Genomic DNA, 22,285 nt, shown 5'->3' with positions numbered 1-22,285 from the left:
CGTGGGTCCCACCATTGCCAAACACAACCCAAGGTTTTTTTCCCCTCAGGATGGGAGCTCTTGTTTATCAAGCTTTCTGTTTTTCATCACTTATGGCAGGTTTAAAATATTTAAAACATTTCAATGATTTGCTACTCCATAACCCATTCAGAGTCTTCTGAGCTCAACCTGTGGTTCATTTTCCACTACTTGTTTTAAGTGCTCTTCTTAACCATAAGACTTGGGATATTGTTAAAGTATCCCAAGAGAAGAGCAAAAAAAGTAATTCCTCTGCAGTATTTAGCATTTAGTTTTAACTTGACTGCAAAAAAGGTGAAATAGCTATACACCAAAATATAATAGGGATTTATTCAAAATCAGTAATTTTCAAGTTAGAAAATTTGGAAAGAATATGGAAAAAACTAAATGTATCTTGGCTAGGTATTGCAGCCACTATATTGAACATTGCACCAAGAGTTAATTCTTTCAAATGGTTCTAATACATATTGTAAAGGTACAAAGTGATTGGTATTAAAAAGTAATGGGCTCAACAAAGTTTCATAAAAGTTCAAATTTTAAATTCAAGATTCTACAGGATTTGAAAGAGAATGGTGGATTAGTAGTCGAAGGTTTAAATTGTATTATACTAGTTCTTTAACATGGACACACAGTTGGCTCCATAGTCCAAAAAATTATTCGGAAATAGGGAAGTCACATTCAGGCCTGAATGAGTGAGTTGCATGAACAAGGACAGGATTGGTACCGTATATACCACAAGAATGTCTACTGTAACAGTGCAGCCTTTTCTACTTTCATTGTATGTGAATATGAGCGTACAGATAGATTTATTAACCCCCCCCCTTCCAGAACTCCTTTGAATAAATAATAGTCCTGCAAAATACGGCACAATGTGCCACAATCTAAAGCGAATGAAATGACTTGTCTCCAGGCACAATTTTAAAAACATATAAAGACAAAAATAGAATCATAATTGTCTGTAGAATATATTTTTTATTTCACGAGTGATGTAAAGTTTTAAAACCCATAGACTCATTTATTTTCTACATAATTTCCTTAATCTTGGCACTCCCTAGCCTTATGGCAGCCAGCCTAGAAAAGAGTTTCATATATACAGTCATTCCATTTGAAAATAGTGTACAGTTCTATTTAAAGTAGAAAAATAACATCCAACAGGAAAATGGGAGGTATGAAACATACAAAAGTTAAAAGCAGTAGAAATTTCATGGCTTCACACAAGTATCAGATGTTAAGAGAACAGCTGAAGACACTTTTTGTTTGAAAGGCACTTTTTTCCCCTTGCAGTAAAGCATTGTGGTTTTCATCAAGCTTCCATTAGGCCCAACAGTTAAGAGAATATTAAAAAGGCAATTTCAGTGAGGAAAAGAATTCCAAGTTAAAAATGTATAGATGCCAGAAATTAATACCAACTTTATAAATATTTTGGTCCTTTTGTAAAATAGGCAACCATGATCCAGTCCCTTCAATACCTAAACGATTCTGCGCCACTCTAGTGAGCAAGATATCTGTCAAGCTCACTAATAACCCAAAATATACATATACTTGTTTAAAAGAATCAGAGCTTTTGATGTGCAAGTGTGTCCCAGAACAATGGCTTGACTGCTAACAATTTTATAATTCTGTATCTCTGTATCGAGAGGGCTGCCCGTAGTATCCACGCTTGGATTGATCAGATAGCTGTCTCCGATAATCTTCCTCCTCTGCATCGCTGCCGTAAATTCCTGTATTATCTAGGTAAGATCTGACAGCTGGCTTCTGAGGCTCGGGAGGTCTGGAACTAAAATCAAGATATGCAAAATTATTTTGAGCAAGCTACCACAGAGACCAACACAGAGACCATAGACATTACCATCTTAAATTAAAGAAAAAAAAGTTTGCTTTTATTAATATTGTCAGGCCATCAACAACCCATTTGAAACAAAGTTCCTGCCAAATCACTGCCATTTCAAAATTATCTTATACTTGAAGGGAGCTGTTTCATCTTCCTCATTAGTAAGGCTGACTTGAAATTAAGCTGCAAGCATAGGATAATAGATACTGTGAGAATGTGGGCAAAACTAAAATACAAAAAGCTTCTAATTTTGATTGTTTTGAACAGGAGGGGCAACGAAGTGAACATGTTATGCACTCTATCCATTTAGCTCTCTGACAATATTCTTTCACGGCTCATTCTGCAGACGTTTATTTTAAAAAAAACCATAGTAAGATGGGAAAGAGAAAAGCTACTTTCAATAACGTTCAGCAGCTTTCTTCCACAAGGTTGCCATAATTATAATGAATTAGGACAGATTTTTTTTTGGACATGGCATTCCTTAAAAATCAGAGAAAAATGAGATTTTCTACCCAAAGTACTTAATATTTACTATTAATCTGCCAGAGTTCCTTCTCCAATAACTCAATAATTTGACAATCAAATTTAATAAGGAAAGATCCAATTAAAGTACAGTGGATTTTTTTTTTCTGAAGAAAGTGGGAAAGAAGGCATATACTTAATTAGGTCAGTGTTTTAGTAGAGGACGAGTGAAGCGAACAAAGGGTGGCTTATGAATAAAATTCATACAGAAGAAAACTGAGCTGCAAATTTCCAAATATAAAATAAATGTGAAAAGGAACAAGTTCCTTTGTTGGCAACAGAGTTGGAAACGGTAATTATTTTAATCAAGGGTATACGTCTATATTTATTAGCTACACACATTTATATAGCAGTCTGATTACCAGAAGAATCCTAGTTGCAGTCATTTTGCCTGCATATTGAATAGAATTCACAGTGAAGTAAAAAAGTGTGAAAAAAGGTAATTAACCGTACTACACTATCTGGAGATCTATCAATTTCCAACTTACTTGTGGACCTCTGTTCTGAAAAAATATATTTTTAAATTTTAATTTAATATCTGAATATTAAACATATTCAAAGCCACAGAAGTATTTAAAAAATAGGCAAATTATTTCAGTTTTACCTGGAAATCTGGGAACGGTTATGTTCTGGCTTCTGTGTTTTCATTGGGACAGCATAAATGTCTGGGTGTTTTTGTGCTATTTCCACCTTTAAAAAAGCAGGTAAAATATTTCCATATTTTCCTCAAACTATAAATTATACTTTGATAGCAATTTTCCCTCCAAGAGCAAGACAATCCATTTACTTTACAGACCTGTCAGATTATTTACAAAATATGTAAAAATATCCAGACCTGGAGGTTTGGATATAAAATGGCTCTCTGCATAATATGAAAATTAATGGATACTATATGTGCTAGAATAAATAATATTTTTCTACACTTTTTCTTCCTTGGCAGTTCTAGCACTCCACTCCATTCCAAACTATTCTGAAAAAACTTTCAAAAATAGTATCCACTATCTCCAAACTGATGTTTCAATTATATATTTTTATTAATTTGATCCTGCATCACTTTCTTACTATTGTAAATAGAACATTTGCACAAGACCAACAGAATCAGTATTTTATACCCTAGCATTCTGTGCTTCTTGCAGTTCTTGCATTCTTTGTAGTCTGGCCTTGTGATCCATTTTCTCGAAAATTTTAACTTTCCCCAGCACAGATTTTGGTGTGTTCTCTGCTACATCTTCTCCCACTTTTTCTTCCACTTCAGAAGGTTGAATGACTGGTTGAGAAGACTTCAATATAGGCCGGCCAATATTTGGTTTCATGGATATAGGGGGAGGAGCTACTTTTGCTGGTCCTCCCAAATTTTCAATATTAATTGCATTAGGGCTGTTTGTTCTGAATTCGTAATTCTTACAAATATCATACTGATCTTCTTTGTTTTGCAACTTAGCCTGTAAACAAAAAAGCAAATCAAAGTGGATTTTTTCCCCCATAGGAATAACAGATTAAGTCTTGAAATGATCCATTTCAATAAACTGATAAACCTATAAAGCTGCTATGTTTAGTTAAGGAAACACAAATGATTAACGTAGAGCTACTTTTGTCCCTTAACTTTGGCATCAAGATTTGAAGCTAGAAACTAAACATCAGATAAGTAACTAAAACACTCTCAGTGAATGAATCAACAATCCTTGGAGGGCTATGTTTAGCAGTCCAACTAAAACAAAAATTCGCAAGTTTTTAAATCCTCCAGGCAATTCAATAGCATGGGGCATTTTCTCTATCATTACTCTACAAAATGTTTTGCCCAGCTCTGGATTTAGAACAGGGGTGTCCAACCTTGGCAACTTTAAGACCTGTGGACTTTAATATTGCTGGCTAGGGAATTCTGGGAGTTGAAGTTCAGAACAGTGTAAAATTGAGGATGTGGAGAGACCTGGTCCATAGAACTGCCAGGAGTCAGACACGCTGAAGGGTAACATTATCTTACAGGATTGCTTACGGACCAGATTACTTATGGGACCGCCTACTGCCACATGAATCCCAGCAACCGGTTAGGTCGCACAGCATCGGCCTTCTCCAGGTCTTGTCAACTAGACAATGTTGTTTGGCGGGACCTAGGGGAAGAGCCTTCTCTGTGTGGGGGGGGAGGGCCTCTGGAATCAGCTTCCCCCCCGGAGATTCGTACTGCCTCCACCCTCCTCGCCTTCCGTAAGAGTCTTAAGACTCATTTATGTCGTCAGGCTTGGGCCGATTAGATCTTAGCCCCTGGCTAACAAATGATTATATGATTATTGTACAAATGGGTGTGATTGGATTTTAATACAATTAGGGATTTTAGATAGCTATATAATTTTAATTTAATTGGATTAATTTTATTGTAATTTACTGTTTTTTACATGTTGTAAGCCGCCCCAAGTCTTCAGAGAAGGGCGGCATAGAAATCCGATAGATAGATAGATAGATAGATAGATAGATAGATAGATAGATAGATAGATAGATAGATAGATAGATGAGAGAGAGAGAGAGATCTTCAAGTCTACGACTCTTAAATTTGCCGAGGCTGGACAAACGTGGCTTAGATTATTCCCGTTTTTCCTTTAGTTTTCATAGTTCTATATTTTGTTAATTAATGAAGAAACATTAACAATTTGCATAAGCTGTAGAGATATTTCTTTCCATATTACCTTTGGAGGTTCAGGCTTGAAGGCTGGAGGTGGACTGGGATCCCTCAGAATTTCCCTGCTCCCAGCTTTTCTCATCTGAGCTTTTGGTTCAGGGCTAAATTTCCTTAGACTCTACAAACAAGTAATACTAACCATGATGTATATATTCATAGTTCTGGCTTCATGTGAAGAGAAATTACAATTTTGAAACTAACAGTAAAAAAGGCACACTGCCCTCTGCCGCTCCGAGTCTCCGGAGAGGGGCGGCATACAAATCTAATAAATAATAAATAATAAAATAACATGAGTTTTTGCATCTGGGAAATTACACGCAGACAACATTAATATCTGAAAATGACACTAGTTATTTTCCAGATTTCTCTTTCATTACAGTATTTACAACATAAAGTTCTGAAAGAAGAAAGGAAACCTCTTACCTCCTCCTGTTGGACAGGTTCAGAGGACCGACTGATAGAAGAAACTCTTGGCTCATAGTATGGCTCATCAAGTTCATTATCTGTATAAGCCCCACCTTCCCCATCTGTGTCTTCCATATCACTGATTAGTCGACTATCACAGCTCAGATAGTCAGCACCCATGGCGGTTAAGTATGACATGCGATCATCAATGTCATCATCCATTCCTTCCAACTGCAAAACAGAGGATTTTGTAAAAAGATTTTTGAAGGTCAGAACACAGGCAGTCCTCGACTTGTGACTGATCACTTAATGGCTATTCAATGTTACAATGGAATTCGATCGAGGTGATTTGATTTACGACCACAATGATTTACAATCAAAATTCTGGCCTCAATTGTGGTCATAAGTCAAGGACTTATATTAGGCAACTGTTACAGATAAGACAATAGGAAATTGAATAAAAATATTTAAGCAAAGTCACATGCTAGAAAGATTAGCCATACACCGTTTATTAAGGATATACTCGAGGCTGGCAAACTTTTCGGGCATCAACACAACCTCATGCAGGTTACCTAAACCTGCTATTACCTAAATCAAAAGATTAAAAAATGGCTAAAATCCAATGACACTGCTGCATCCCATAAAATTTTAGCATTTCCTTTTTTTAAATTATATTTTTTTAAAATCTTTATTAAAATTTAAAATACTGTATACAAATACTTCTATGGCGTAAATACATCCATAACGATTGAACAATTCAACATCGTCATGACAGTACACAAATCTTAACTCTACAGTGATCCCCCGGTTATTGCGTCCCCGACCATTGCGAACAGGGTAATTTGCGATTTTTGAACCCGGAAGTCAAAACACCATCTGCGCATGCGTGCCCTTTTTTCTATGGGCACGCATGCGTAAATGGCAAGCCGGGCAAATCAGCTGCTGGACGGCTTCCCTGGGTCTTCTCCTGACTCCTAAAGCGGGGAAGTTCGCCAGGAGTCAGCGGAGAAGCGGCGCGCCTGTTTTAAAAGATCGGAGCCGACCTGGGGGGGCTTTCCAGCAACCCACGAGCCCCCAACCCGGGCTCGTGGGTTGCTGGAAAGCCCCCCCAGGCCGGCTCCGATCCCCCAGGCCGTGTCTCCTTCTCCCTCCTCCTCCTCTTCTTCCCCGCTCTTCCATCCTTCGCCGCCGAGGTCGCCAGGAAGGGAGAAGAAGAGTCAATGAACGGCGCCAGCCGCCGCCTCGCCCAACGCAAAGCGCAAGAGCCCAGACCCGGAGGCAACCCGCTCGCTGTCTGTGGCGCTTCGAGTTTCTCCTCCCGGAGGCGCGCTCGGCGCTCGCTGCAGCGGGGGAAGACCCAGGGAAGGTTCCTTCGTCCGCTGCCCACGGAAAGGGGAAACCCGGATCTTCGGCTGCAGCGAGCGCCGAGCGCGCCTCCGGGAGGAGAAACTCGAAGCGCCGCGGACAGCGAGCGGGTTGCCTCCGGGTCTGGGCTCTCGCGCTTTACGTTGGGCGAGGCGGCGGCTGGCGCCGTTCATTGACTCTTCTTCTCCCTTCCTGGCGCTCGCTGTCCGCGGCGCTTCGAGTTTCTCCTCCCGGAGGCGCGCTCGGCGCTCGCTGCAGCCGAAGATCCGGGTTTCCCCTTTCCGTGGGCAGTGGACGAAGGAACCTTCCCTGAGTCTTCCCCTGCTGCAGCGAGCGCCGAGCGCGCCTCCAGGAGGAGAAACTCGAAGCGGGTAAGTTTGACAGCATGAACAGCTGCGAGATCTGGAGGCCGATTTTACGTTTTCTCCTCCGGGACTCCAACCTTGGCAACTTTAAGACTTGTGGACTTCAACTCCCAGAATTCCTCAGCTAGCAAAGCATGTAAGGAAACCTTGGGAGTTGAAGTCCACAAGTCTTAAAAGTTTCCAAGGTTGCAGACTCCTGTTGGGGAAGAGCAGAGATTGGCAGCCATCAATCTGCGGGGGAGGACGAAGCTTCTGGCTTGCAGTCAAGCGAGAGTGAACGTCGCCTCGCCTCCCTCCTAGCTTCCCGAATAACACGTGTTGCCCGGAGGCAACCCGCTCGCTGTCCGCGGCGCTTCGAGTTTCTCCTCCCGGAGGCGCGCTCAGCGCTCGCTGCAGCAGGGGAAGACCCAGGAAGGTTCCTTTGTCCGCTGCCCACGGAAAGGGGAAACCCGGATCTTCGGCTGCAGCGAGCGCCGAGCGCACCTCCGGGAGGAGAAACTCGAAGCGCCGCGGACAGCGAGCGGGTTGCCTCCGGGTCTGGGCTCTTGCGCTTTGCGTTGGGCGAGGCGGCGGCTGGCGCCGGTCATTGACTCTTCTTCTCCCTTCCTGGCGACCTCGGCGGCGAAGGATGGAAGAGCGGGGAAGAAGAGGAGGAGGAGGGAGAAGGAGACACGGCCTGGGGGATCGGAGCCGGCCTGGGGGGGCTTTCCAGCAACCCACGAGCCCGGGTTGGGGGCTCGTGTGTTGCTGGAAAGCCCCCCCAGGCCGGCTCCGATCGTTTTAAAACATGCGCGCCGCTTCTCCGCTGACTCCTAAAGCGGGGAAGTTTGCCAGGAGTCAGCGGAGAAGCGGCGCGCCTGTTTTAAAACGATCGGAGCCGGCCTGGGGGATCGGAGCCAGCCTGGGGGGATCGGAGCCGGCTTGGGGGGGCTTTCCCTTTCAGGGCGGGCGAGCGGCGGGCACGGCAGCAGCGAGGAGTTCGCGTGGGCGGCGGGGAAACCCCAATCTTCGGCTCCTCGCTGCTGGGAAGTAAAAACACCATCTGCGCATGCGCAGATGGTGTTTTTACTTCCGCAGCGCTACTTCGCGAAAACCCGCTCGTTGCGGGGGGTCCTGGAACGGAACCCTCGCAACGAGCGGGGGATCACTGTATTCTTATATTCTCAGATATTCCTATTTGATCAAATATATGTAAATACAATTTTTCTTGTATGTAAATACAATCTATATACAGTGATCCCTCGATTTTCGTGGGTTCAAACTTCGCGAAACGGCTATACCACGGTTTTTCAAAAAATATTAATTAAAAAATACTCCGCAGTTTTTTTCTATACCACGGTTTTTCCCACCCGATGACGTCATATGTCATCACCAAGAGTCACTTCTCTCTCTCTTTCTCTTTCTTTCCTGTCATTCTCTGCTTCAATCATTTTCTCATTTCTCTTTTTTTCTCCCTTTTTCTATCATTTTTTTCTCTCTCTACCTTCCACTCTCCCCCCTCTTGCTCTCTCTCTCTTTCTCCCTCTCTCTCTCCCTCTCTGTGAGAACGCCTGCCCCGCCTATCCTGCAGCCCCCTCACTTATAGCTGGGACGAAAGCGCTCTCGGCTAAGGTACTGTGAGAGGGGCGAGGCAGGCATTCTCAAAGCGCTCAGAGCGGCTACCGGCCGAATGAGGAGGATGAGAAGCCGTAGCCGCCAGCGCTGCTGCAGGAGGACCCGTGTCCCAAGAAAGCAGGTGAGAGGGGTGGATCGGGCTGGCGGGCGGTAGCGGCGAGGGGCCGGAGGTGCTGGGGGGGCGGGGGCAGCCGACATTCAAAACAATCTTTGCCGGCCTCCGCACTTTCGTCGCTCCCCACCCCCAACTTCAAGCCCGGCTCCTTGCGCTGCCTTGAAAAAGGGTGCGTGGGGGTAGTTTTTGGCTGTCCATAGCCAAAAATGGTGTTTTTACTTACGCACCACTATTTCACGCAAATTCGATTTTCGCGGGCGGTCTTGGAACGCAACCCCCGCGAAAATCGAGGGAACACTGTAATCCCCGTTTTTATTTTCAGCATTTTCAATCACAAAACAGTGAAATTTCACAAAAAAGTCAGTGAAATTTAGCAATCCTATATTGACCTATGAATATACTGCAAAAGATCCATGAATATGGTTCCAGGACCGCCTTAGTGCCCATTAGTATCAGAATGCCAAGTTTTTAACTACCAAACCTTAGTCAGATTGTTTTTAATACGTCAACAATTAAATGGCGCAATGTCTATTACATTAAATTGAAGAACCTTAACTTTGAACAAGGGGAGACTTCTCTCTCTAGATAAAGAAGAAATTCCTCTGTATATAGAATTCCTTTCCTCTCATACAGGCTGTTGATCCCTGTTCTAGGTGGACATGCATGCATAAACCCAAAATATGTGAGCACATACCTTTCCTTCTGAAACCCACACTGCTTCATTTTGTTGTTGCTGAATAACATCTTTAAGGGTGCCATACCAAGCATCATTGGCTGAATTTAGATCAATGAAAGCTGCAGAAATGTTTAAACAATGAATTGTTGGATTAGCAAACCATTCCTGCCAAACATTTCATTATCTTACTTTAATGGGTTTTCAACAATACAAGATCATGACTTTTTTTCCATCTGCTAACTACCTCACTAGTTACTAGAAGTCTGTGAGAGGATGCTTAATATGCAAAAGCAGAGTAAAACAATAGTACAGTATTCCATATTGGTTATCAGGAATGGACAATATTTAATTATTATACCATACTTCCTGTTTGCTTTGTTCCTACTTAAGAAACATATTATGTCATATCTGAAATAAATATACTGCTCAAAAAAAATAAAGGGGACACTCAAATAACACATCCTACATCTGAATGAAATACAGTCATATCTCGTCTTACGAACCTAATTGGTTCCAGGGGGAGGTTCGTAACACGAAAGGTTCGTAAGACGAAACATTGTTTCCCATAGGAAACAATGTAAAGTCAATTAATCCGTGCAAGAACAAAAAACCCCCGCAAAAAACCGCTGCCGCCCGGCTGTCACCTTTTAAAACAGCCCGGGGGGCTTCTCAGTGACCTCCCGAACGCCGAACGCCAAACCTGAACTTCTGGGAGGCTGCTGAGAAGCCGCTCGGCTGTCATTTTGTAGAGAAGCGAGAAGAGGAGGAGGAGCTGGATGCTGGTGGTGGCGGAGGAAGGCGAATGCGGCCCAGAGGCTGGGAGGGAGGCGGAATACGGGAGGAGGAGAGAGGCAGCCTCCATGCTTTCCTTTCGGAGGAGCTAAGTGGCCAGCGAAAGGGATCAATGTAACAGCGCCGCTGGGCTGGGAACGTCTTTGGCCAATTAGCTCCTCCGAAAGGAAACCGTCGAGGCTGCCTCCCGCCTCCTCCCGTATTCCGCCTCCCAGCCTCCGGGCCGCATTCGCCTTCCTCCGCCACCACCAGCATCCAGCTCCTCCTCCGCTTCTCGCTTCTCTACAAAATGACAGCCGAGCGGCGGCCTAGAGGCTGGGAGGGAGGCGGAATACGGGAGGAGGAGGGAGGCAGCGTCCACGCTTTTCTTTCGGTGGAGGAGTTAAGTGGCCAAAGACGTTCCCAGCCCAGCGGCGCTTTTACATTGATCCCTTTCTCTGCCACTTAGCTCCTCCTCCGAAAGGAAAGCGTGGAGGCTGCCTCCCTCATCCTCCCATATTCCGCCCCCCTCCCAGCCTCCGGGCCGCATTCGCCTTCCTCCGCCACCACCAGCATCCAGCTCTTCCTCCGCTTCTCGCTTCTCTACAAAATGACAGCTTAGAAAAACAAACAATATTTTGTGTATGTATAATCAGAATACATCTATTAATGCATTTAATACTGTAACTCATAGATTTACATTTAAGCTACCATATTTTTCAGAGTATAAGACACACTCCCCCCCCCAAAGAGGGTGAAAATTTGGGGGCACCTTTCTTATACACCCATGCACCATCATCCTTTAACCTCTGCCTCCCAGCAATTTGCCTCCTTGCAGCAAACAGTGCACAGTCTGATTTGCACAAGCAAGTGATTGTCGGCCTCCCAACCATCAGTTGTTTCAGGCTGCAGGCAGGAATAGGCAATGGCAACCCCTGCAACCTGAAACTATTAGCTGCATGTACTATATCCTGTTGTAGTATTTAGATAATGCAGCTGAGTTAAACCCTGACTTTAGGGTTTGGAGTAGATCTATTTAAATAACTGGGAGGAATTAGTATGACTACATTTAAGAAAACTTTCTGGCATTAATATATTTCCATAATGTACATTTCTCCAATTCTTTGCTATTTCTATGGGTCAGGCACACATGCACAGAAATACACAGCAAATAGTGTATATCATTTGTACTGTTTGCTGTAAGGAGGCAAATTGCTGGGATGTAGAGGCAGATTTCTTTCTTGTTTTCCTCCCCCAAAGCTAGGAGTGTCTTATACTTCAGAGCATCTTATACTCTGAAAAATACAGTATTTGAACCAAGCTTTCTGGCAAATGCTAGGAATATTGCAGAAAGCTGGAATTTGACACTCTGATTAGTTTATTCCACTACTTAAGCCTTCCTCTAATTAGAGTATTTTTGCTTTTCCTATATAATTGGAATATTTTTTCCAAAACTTAAAATTACCTAATATGTATAAAAATATTGCTTTTTGTCCTAATTCCCAACAGAAATATTATCTACCCCAAACTTGTGTGTTCAATAGGACTTGGAGTTTAATTGTTGACTACGCTATGACATCTCCTGTACGGCAATAACATAACCTTTACTCAGATGCTTTCACAGAAAACATGTAATGGTTTTATGCACCTGTAAAAAGATGGAAACCTGTCTTCTTCAACTTATTTGCCTGATCATAAAGCTTCCGCGCACTTTTGTTGGATGTGGGAATTAGCCTTTGCCTCATAACTTTCACGCCTTGTTTGCTGTCTGGGTTGAAAAACACTACAATTGGGAACCACTGAGTGTAGTTTAACAGATCCACAGCTTTGGGAGTCACATCTAACAAAGCATGCTTGTCCTGTACAAGAAAACAGCAATATTAAGTTTATGCTTGCAGGAAAGGGAAGAAAATACATCAATATTTTTTAATATGATCTACTTTACTGTTATTCTAATGAAAGGTATAGAAAAGGAAAAATATACCTGCTCAATAATTTGTCTCACAGTGTTCAAACGTACCACACCGGCTGACTTCTCTGAACCTGCATCTTTTGGTTCCGTTTCTGCAAGGATAATATGCCAGTTTATCATATGTTTAAAATTTGTCTAAGGAGATCACATTAACAGGAGTTTTCAACTTGGTGCCTTAATGGAAAAATCTAAAAGTAATACATATTTTTGTTCAAAGTTGTAATATCGGAGAGGGGCGCTATAAAAATCTAATAAATTATTATTAATTATTATTATCAATTTTCAGAGCACTTAATAGTTTTAGATCAGGAATGTCTTAATTAGTATCACTTCAGCAATAAAATGTGTGCCAGAGGTTACATGCCCATGTGCCCAAAAGTAAATTCCTTAGTTTGACAAGTTTATGAATTCCTTTTTACCACTCTATTGAAATCGAGTTTAGTCTAATGGTTAAGGCACCAGACTAGAAACCAGGAGACTGTGAGTACTAACCATACCTTGAGAATGAAAGCTGGCTGAGTAACTTGTGGGAAAAACCAGGAAGAAAATAAAAAGTTGGGTCTCCACTGTAATGGCTTTCTATCCAAAAGATCATTCATTAGGGCTTTTCAATGTTAAGAGGTAATGAGCCATTAAAAAGAAAAAGCTGCTTAACCTTTGTTCAAGTTCAGCTGTTGACTTACCATATTTTTTGCACTACAAGATGCACTCCACCCCACAAAAAAGTGAAATGTCTGTGCATCTTGGAGCAAATGTTGCTGAAGCCCCGCTCATCTATCACCCTTTGGCCTCCGCATCCCTGCAATTTGTATCTTTGCAGCAAACAGTCTGGTCAGCTTCAGCACAGCCTGATTTACCACAAACAGCTAATTGGCGGTTAGATCAGCCTCCCAGGATACCGCTGATCAGCAGACCTCCCATTGCTGCCGCTTATTGCCGCCTCCACATGCCCCATTTTTGGCCTCTATGCGCCCCATATTTGGCCCATTCTAGACGGCGGGGGATTGACACTGCCTATTGCTTCAAACAGCAATGGTGGTGAGAGGATGCGTTGAGGCTGAAAATGGAATGTGCGGAGACCAAAAATGGGGTGTGTGGAGGCTAAAAGTGGGGTACACGGTAGTGGCAATTGGCAGCAGCGACCCCTGCAGCCTGGATCAGCTGATCGGCGGTATTTCAGGAGGCCAATCTAAATCACATTGTGCTGAAACTGACCAGGCTGTTTGCTGCAGAGAGGGAAATTTCTGAGGAAAATTTTCCCCCTTTGTTTTATTCCCTGAAAGCTGGGTGTGTCAGGAGCGTCTTATAGTGCAAAAAATACGGTACTCCTGGACAGACTAATGCAGTTTCCTTGGGATGGGTCTGTCAAGATAGCCAAAAAGCAGTTGGGCATTCCCTTCTTACATTTTTAACTTCCCAGTCTATTTCTTACCAATCTCATAGTTCCAAGAAATTCTTCCAAATTGTAAATTCTTAAAGTATTTGGGGGGAGATAGTCTAATACATTTTTTTTGTTATTAATCTGTTTCATTCATCACTTTATAATTATCTGATGTATTATTTTTGTTCAATTAATAACAAGCATGAAGTCACTCACTGGCAGGCTGATATAGTTCTGGCAACTCTTTATGCAACTTCTCCATTGCGATGTCTGCAATAGGACCAAATACCACCACTGGCCTCCTAAAACCAGCTGCAAAGAAAATACATGTATATGTAGTTTATTATAGGATGAAAGTGAAAAGCTAACCATTTATGGCTTACTGTCATTAGAGGGGAAAATCCAACGCTGCATCAATTAATTCTGCTCACATGACAAAGCTTTATCTTTCTCTTTTTCAACTTACTATTCATTACATACCCATCCATTGTTCTACAGGATTTCCCAAAACTATTGAAACAATTTTCATAGTATAGAGCGGCAGGAGAGGAAAGTAGAATTGCCTTCTTCCATTGCCTTGGTGAAACTAATTTCAGCAGGGAAACATAGTTGGCTAAATATCTGTTGTCTGTAAATTGGAAACCTACTTGTAATTTCCTCTTTACAAAGGAAAGTTTACAGTCATTAAGACTAGCTTCTTACAGGATTTAAAAAGAAATTAGCTAGTAATTAAAAAGCAAACAATTTGTAAGCTTGGTTTCAACATTTGAGATATTACGGATTCAAAAATTGTATCATTTTTGTTATAAGAAGGGATGAGATGGGGTGTCAAACTCGCAGTGTCACATTGTTGTCATGTGACGTATCATGACTTCCCTCTCTTCGCTAAACCCTGGGGGAGGGTGTGGCCAATGCATGATGAATCTGGCCTGACAGATTCATGGATGCCAAGTGTATCGGTGGTTATTGAAACGGATGTCCATGTGCTGCCTCTATGTTGGTTGAGGCAGGCAGGATTCCCTTGGGTACCATTTGTTGGGGGTCAGAGGAAAGGGAGGGTCTTGCCTTCTCTTTCTGCTCAAGATCCCCATGTACAATTGGTGGGCCACTGTGTGACACAGAATGCTGGACTCAATGGGCTTTGGCCTGATTCAGCATGGCTCTTCTTATGTTCTTATGGGCCGTGAGTTTGACACCCCTGAGGTAAAAGTGGGCATTTTCTCCAATGTCTAAGAGCCATCAAGTAAGTTATATTTTCCCATATAAAGTATAGCCTTTCGTAAGCTCCTTAAAACCCACCTCTGTTGTCAGGCATGGGGGAATTGAGATCTTCCTTCCCCCCAGGCCTATACAATTTATGCATGGTATGTTTGTGTGTATGTTTGGGTTTTAATAAGGGTTTTTAGCTATTTTAAATATTAGATTTGTCATATGCTGTTTTATTATTGTTATTAGCTGCCCTGAGTCTATGGAGAGGGGTGGTATACAAATCAGATAGATAGATAGATAGATAGATAGATAGATAGATAGATAGATAGATAGATAGATAGATAGATAGATAGATAGATAGATAGATAGATAGACAGACAGACAGATAGATAGATAGATAGATAATAAATAAATAAATAAATACATCTAAGAGTCAAAACTTCTGGTAGGGTAATTTCTTCAGTGCCCATGGCTGGCTCAGGAATTCTGGAAGTTGAAGTCCACAGGTCATAAAGTTGCCATAGTTGCCTACCCGTAGTTTAGAGATAAAACTGAAGAATTGTATATATATATTTTTACATCTCCCCCTCTCCAAAGAAAGTATCTATCTTTTATAAATAAGGATACCACTTCTCAATTCTTCAATGCTGTCCCTCACTCACCTTCTCTGAGAATAACTCTCTCATAAGCTGGAAATTTTGTGCCGACAGATGCGATGGCTGTTAGATCTTCTCGGCTTTTCTTCATGTTCTTTTTCATTCCTGACCGCTGGCCACGCATCCTCCAGAAGTCAGCCCTATCACTGGAACCCTCTCTCTGGGCATTCTGAACGCTGGCCAACTGTTCAGCCCTGAAAGGGAGAGCGTTTGGTCCATGTTTCAAAAGCCAACAATGGGAATACACAAAGATAAGGTTTATACAGCACCCATTAGGCTAAAACATCACCCTTCAGCAATATTCTATCCCAATGTTCAGTGTCTAAGAACCTATGATTTCAACATAAGATCAAATGCAACTAATCTCCAAGTTTTAAGAAAGACTCTTATTTTAAAAGACTTAAATATTTAATCCTTAACATAGTCGTAGGACCATAGAAAGTGAATCTTCATGTATGTGCTGATGGCTGTAATGCCAATCACTTAAGCTGAGGCCTTCTCATAAGAATCCACAGGAAATTTCCTGGTTCCTCTATTACATTACTCTATCTACTCAATTCATTTGAATAGGAACAGATAAAGGTGTGCCCTTCTTGGGACAGGGCTAAAATTATTCTTTGCCCCTGGTGGATTTGTACATCGAGCCTGATTTAAATCAGATTTCAGTGGGATGATCAATAAATACAGTGCAGAGGTAGCAATGAAAGCATTGGACAAGTTATTCTGATCCAATGACCAGTCTGAGGCTACAAAAACTAGAGTCTTTATTTTTCCTCTCAAAGTCCATGGATGAGAAATTTGGACTTCAGAGAAGCAGGATTAAAAGTATTGATGCTTTTAATAATTAATGCTGCATAAGGTTCCTGAGAATACTACGATTACCCAAGAAAACAAACATTCATAGAACAAATCAATCCAGGGTTATCATTCAAGGAATAAATTTCCAGGTCAGATTATCATATTTTGGGCATGTTATGTAAAGACCCAGATCCTTGAGCAACAATGAATGCACCTCTGAGAGACTTGAAGGGCCAGGTTTGAAGGACAATCACCCTGGAAAATATTTATCTGTACGATCACTAAGAACAACTATCAACTTGATAACATAAGATAACATAATTTTGTATACAGAATAAAAGGTAAAAATATCCCATGTTAAATTTACAGAAGAGTAACATACCTGCTTTTATTCGGAATCAACCCTTTCTCTAATTCACTGTCAATTCTCACTGCCAACCAATGGCCCAGCTTCCCATCATACAGTGTATCAACCACTCGGAAGACATCACCCCTGGTAAAAGCCAAGCTATGTGGAGTTTCTTTTTCACATTCAAAGTGGGTCCTTATGAAGAAAGAATCCCCTCTACCACAAGCCATTATGTCTCTATAAACTGGGGAGGGTGGAGGAGAGAAGAGACACGAGAAAGACCTTAATTATTAATTGCTTCCATCAAATAAACACCTAAAAGCCATAGATATAGAAGAAAAGATACCATTTTTCACACAGGACACCATTTTTAACATATATTACACAGAAATCAATTTCTGAATTTCAACATGCTATATCCTTCCACCAGTGGCTCATATTTTAAAAGGAATCAAATATATTAGCCAACAATGTGCAGCAGCTGCCAAAAAAAGCCAACACAGTTCTACACTGTATTAACAGAGGGATAGAATCAAGATCACACAAAGTGTTAATACCACTTTATAATGCCTTGGTAAGGCCACACTTGGAATACTGTATTCAGTTTTTGTCACCCTGATGCAGAAAGGATGTTGAGACTCTAGAAAAAGTACAGAGAAGAGCAACAAAGATAATTAGGGGACTGGAGGCTAAAACATATGAAGAATGGTTACAGGAACAATAGCAGTGTTCCAATATCTCAGGGGTTGCTACAAGGAAGAGGAAGTCAAACTATTCTCCAAAGCACCTGAGAGTAGAACACGAAGAAATGGGTGAAAATTAAACAAGGAAAGAAGTAACTTAGAACTAAGGAGAAATTTCCTGATAGAACAATTAATCAGTGGAACAGATTGCCTCCAGAAGTTGTGAATGCTCCAACAATGAAAGTTTTTAAGAAAATGAGGAAAAAAATTGTCTGAAGTAGTGTAGAGTTTGCTGCCTAAGCAGGGGGTTGGACTAGAAGACCTCCAAGGTCCCTTCCAATTCTGTTGTTGTTGTTGTTGTTGTTATGTTTCCTATACATTTATGATAGCAATTGTGTAAACAAAAAAGTTGGTTTTACTAACTTTTGTCTGTGAAATAATGAAATGTTTTTGATCACTGGACATTTTTGTCATTTCAAAAATTGGAGATATCTATTTTTAGCACCAAGGTAAATAATACTTTTAACCACCTTGCAAATTAATAAGGAATCAGTGATATACTTATCTCTCTTAAAAACTTAGATGTTTATCAGAAAATCTACATTATTGTAAGGAATATTTCTAAGAATACAATAAACATCAGTAGATATAAACAGAACAAAAGATGTAACAATATATTAAAGCAGCATGTCAGAAACACACTATTCTTTTACAAATTTCATATTCATACGTACCATCATATTTGCTCTGAGCCAAAATTGTCACAATATCACCTTTAGGAATTTCTAATAGGTACAGAACAGCATCTTCTCGAATAATACCTCTAAAGTCTTGACTGTTTACCTGGTACAAAGGAACCAAACTCAGCTTTAGTATTTATTTCAGGGTTTTTTTGTATACTGCAATTTTAGGTAACCATAGGATACTTTTTAGTGGTTTATGTTTTAAATTACTGCAGCTTTCAGTAACCAAGTGTATCAATTTACTGTTATGAGAATTACATCTGCAAGGCACAAAATTGAAAAAGCCTACAGAAAAATTTGAAATTTATCTAAGTGTTTCACATATTCCATTATACTATTGGAAATCACAATCAATGTTATTCACAATGCTTTCCTTAAAAACAAAGTCTTACATTTAAGCCAGGCTATTCAGAAACACAGTGATACCTTGTTTTACAAACTTAATTGGTTCCGGGACAAGGTTCTTAAGGTGAAAATTTTGTAAGATGAAACAATGTTTCCCATAAGAATCAATGGAAAAGCAATTAATGCGTGCAAGCCCAAAATTCACCTCTTTTGCCAGTTTTTGCGCTGCTGGGATTCCCCTGAGGCTCCCCTCCATGGGAAACCCCACCTCCAGACTTCTGTGTTATTGTGATGCTGCAGGGGAATCCCAGCATCGCAAAAACGAGTGCTTCCGGAGGTGGGGTTTCCCAGCGAAGGGAGCATAAGTGAAATCGCAGCATCGCAAAAACACCAAGTCCTCGAAACCCCACCTCTGGACCTCTGTGTTTTTGTGATGCTGCAATTTCACTGAGGCTCCCCTTGCTGGGAAACCCCACCTACGGACTTCTGTTGCCAGCAAAGCTCCCGTTTTTGCGCTGCTGGGATTCCTCTGCTCGGATTTCCCTGCAGCATCACAAAAACACAGAAGTCCGGAGGTGGGGTTTCCCATGGAGGGGAGCCAGCAGCTCAAAAACAGGAGCTTCGCTGGCAACGGAAGTCTGCAGGCGGGGCATCCCAGCGGCAGCGGTGGGTTTGTAAGGTGAAAATAAGTAAGGTAAGAAGAGGCAAAAAAATCTTAAACCCCGGGTTTGTATCTCGAAAAGTTTGTATGACGAGACATTTGTAAGACGAGGTGTCACTGTACTGACATTAATCAGCAGATTATAATCTGTTAATTATAAGAGAGAGAACAGAAAGGCAAGGGAATTTTTGTGACAAGGGGATTCCTTTTTCTTTCATAAAAATTGAAAGAAGAAATAAAATAAATATTTCTCTCAACCATACCACTAAACAGATTTCCTAAAAGTCAATTTTAGAACTGTTTTCATAATTATAAATATCAGGGATATTTTTTTTTTTCAGTTTAGTTCCTTATAATAATGTATTCTAAACAGAAAATAATTAGGCGTGCAAACCTTGAGAATTTGATCTCCCTCCTGTAGACCTTCCTGTTCTGCAGAGGTCCCTTCTTGAATTCCAGCAACAAATATTCCTACATCATTCCCACCAGCCAAACGGAGACCCACACTATCTGCTTTCCTGAACTGCACCATTTTTGTATCGGGACTTAAAAGAGAAAATAATGAGCGTTATTCATTTCAGTTTAAAATATAATAGGCTATACTGTACATAATTTCCATAGCAATGTTTCTCAACCTTAGCAAGTTTAAGATATTGTGGTTTTTAAAATTACTTTTAATATTAGATTTGTTTACATTGTCTTTTTACTGTTGTTAGCCGCCCTGAGTCTGCGGAGAGGGGCGGCATACAAATCTAATAAATAAATAAATAAATAAATAAATAAATGAATGAATTAATTAATTAATATGGGTTTCAACTCCCAGAATTCACAAGCCAATGGAAAGTATAGTGGTTAGAATGCTGCCTTTTACACAGTAGACTGGGGTTCAACTCCCAGCTGGTACTTACATTACCAATAGAGGTTCTTGGCCAAAGCCTTAAGGCTTCACCTCCCTGGGCTATTAGTGACATGTAAAGAGTCGTGTTGATTAAAACATCACCCAGATTAACAAAGTCTGCATCAGATGTTGGAAGCCAGAACAATCTGACAAGTGGGCTACTGGAACAAACTAAGGGTGAGATAAGAGACTCTAGAATTGATGAAATGCTACTACTACATTAGCCCTAATGAGAGGGGATATGAAATGTGTGAGGAAACTATAGATGGACAGAAAACTAACATCCACACTAACTGAGAGCAGCTAATAATCCAATTCTTCAACATAGCAAAGAAGAAGCTGTTCTCTTCAGGTAGACCAACTACACATTACTTGTGGAATCAAAAAGACCCACAAGGTGCAGCCAAGACCTGAAGATGGAATAACAATGCCACCCTCTCCATTAGAGAGCACAGCAATAGATGTCAGGCATATAGGGTGCGTTCCAAAAGTAATGCAGTTATTTTTTTTAATTTATTGAACAGATTTGCACAAACACTTAAAATTCTTCAAAGTACTGTCCTTGGGCCTCTACACATTTTTTCCAGCAACTCTGCCATGACCAGTACACGCCCTGGAAAGCGTCTTCATGGACCTCTCGCAAGGTCTTCATCACGGCTGATTGGATCTCTTCTATGGATGAAAAACGTGCCTTGCCACAATGCGCTACAAGTACGTGAGTTCCTGGCCAAATACCAGGTGCCAATGCTGCCCCACACCCCCTATAGTCCTGATGTCGCCCCAGCAGACTTCTTTTTGTTCCCTCGGATTAAGGCAGCCCTGAAAGGAACCCATTTTTCGTCCATAGAAGAGATCCAATCAGCCGTGACAAAGACCTTGCGAGAGGTCCCCGAAGATGTCTTCCAGGGCATGTACAGGTCATGGCAGAGTCTCTGGAAAAAATGTATAGAGGCCCAAGGATAATACTTTGAAGAATTTTAAATGTTTGTGCAAATCTGTTCAATAAATTACTTTAAAAAATTATAATTGCATTACTTTTGGAATGCACCCTGTAGGATCATGGATAAACTAGCAGCAGTCAATCCTCGATCATTTAAAAAGGAACTTCTGCATAGTACGTGGGCCAAACCTTCCTAGATCTAGCTGACAGATTCCACAGATCATGGAGAATAAGAAGCTAAGATCATGTGGAACTTCCAGATCCAGAAGGACAGACAGGTAAATAGCCAATCAACCAGACTCTGAGATAGTAGATAAGGGCCAGAAAAGAGCGGAAGTAATAGATATAGCAGTGCTGAATGACAAAGCAAGAATAGGAAAAAGGAGTATGAAAAGCTGAAGAAGTGGCCTGAAGGAGGAAGTAGAGAAGATGTGGAAACTAAAGGCCAAAGTAGTTCCAGGAGTGGACCCACTGCTGGTTCCAAGAGTAGTCCCACTCCTGAGGACTTCCGGTCGTGACGTCACGCTGTTGCTGAGTGATTCCTGGTTCTCCGGGTCTCTTGGCGTTTCAAGAGTTACGATTGCCTAATTGGGCGACCGTGGACCCGTAGAGCCCACGGTTTTGAAGAGGAAACTCCAGCGCACCTGGGGGTGGTCGGCGGGGCTGCACCTTGGGGCTGTGACTCCTAAGCTAGAAGAGTGGTTTCAACAGATTCCAGGAACATCAGAGCTCTCTGTACAAAAAGAATGCAATGCTAGGAACAGCTAAGATTCTCAAACTCTCGGGGCTCCTTCTTGTAAAAAAATCACCCATAGGGATGAGAAAGGATTTTTTTCTCTATTTATATTCCTTCCAATCTAATCCTCTTTCAAGTTTGAAACTCCTGTTCTGATTGCAGAATCACGTTTCAATCTTACTAAAAACATCTGAGACTAGATGACCTGCAAGGTCCCTTACAAATCTAATAATAGATAAATAATAAAATAAAATCCTGACCTGAACAGAAGCATTTTAAGCATATTTAGAGTTTTTTTGAGTTAAGTGTAATGAGAAAAGTTTCAAAACACGTCACTTCTGGTGAAATCAAAGCTGCCGTTTTATTCCTGAAATAGGTCATTTAGAGCTCCAATGTTTTTAATTTGATTTTGCATACCAGTGCATGACAAGATGCATTGTAGGTAGTATTACATCGGCCTTTGTATGAATATCATTTTGGCAATACAAAAATAAAACACATTTTTCCATTATTACAATTATTTAAAGCAGCAAGGTTTACAAGAAATCAAAACAATAGTCA

General features: G+C 41.3%; 1 protein-coding gene across 2 annotated transcripts in view; it reads right to left on the bottom strand.

The window, feature by feature from the left end:
* Nucleotides 1-970: 970 nt before the first annotated feature.
* TJP2 (tight junction protein 2) overlaps nucleotides 971-22,285 on the bottom strand; it is a 119,818-nt gene continuing 98,503 nt past the window's right edge. For both annotated transcript variants that reach the window (XM_070742639.1, XM_070742638.1), the window contains 13 exons: nucleotides 19,545-19,695; nucleotides 18,136-18,244; nucleotides 16,752-16,962; nucleotides 15,578-15,765; nucleotides 13,923-14,018; nucleotides 12,338-12,417; nucleotides 12,002-12,212; nucleotides 9,601-9,701; nucleotides 5,466-5,678; nucleotides 5,050-5,160; nucleotides 3,484-3,813; nucleotides 2,976-3,061; nucleotides 971-1,795 (listed from right to left, as the gene is read on the bottom strand). In XM_070742639.1, the coding sequence (XP_070598740.1) occupies nucleotides 1,630-1,795; nucleotides 2,976-3,061; nucleotides 3,484-3,813; nucleotides 5,050-5,160; nucleotides 5,466-5,678; nucleotides 9,601-9,701; nucleotides 12,002-12,212; nucleotides 12,338-12,417; nucleotides 13,923-14,018; nucleotides 15,578-15,765; nucleotides 16,752-16,962; nucleotides 18,136-18,244; nucleotides 19,545-19,695 (2,053 nt within the window). In that variant the 3' untranslated portion in view covers nucleotides 971-1,629. The remainder of the gene's footprint in view (nucleotides 1,796-2,975; nucleotides 3,062-3,483; nucleotides 3,814-5,049; nucleotides 5,161-5,465; nucleotides 5,679-9,600; nucleotides 9,702-12,001; nucleotides 12,213-12,337; nucleotides 12,418-13,922; nucleotides 14,019-15,577; nucleotides 15,766-16,751; nucleotides 16,963-18,135; nucleotides 18,245-19,544; nucleotides 19,696-22,285) is intronic.

Source organism: Erythrolamprus reginae, chromosome 2 (assembly GCF_031021105.1).
Source record: "Erythrolamprus reginae isolate rEryReg1 chromosome 2, rEryReg1.hap1, whole genome shotgun sequence".
Taxonomy (NCBI): Eukaryota; Metazoa; Chordata; class Lepidosauria; order Squamata; family Dipsadidae; genus Erythrolamprus; species Erythrolamprus reginae.
This window is presented reverse-complemented; position numbering and strand designations above follow the sequence as displayed.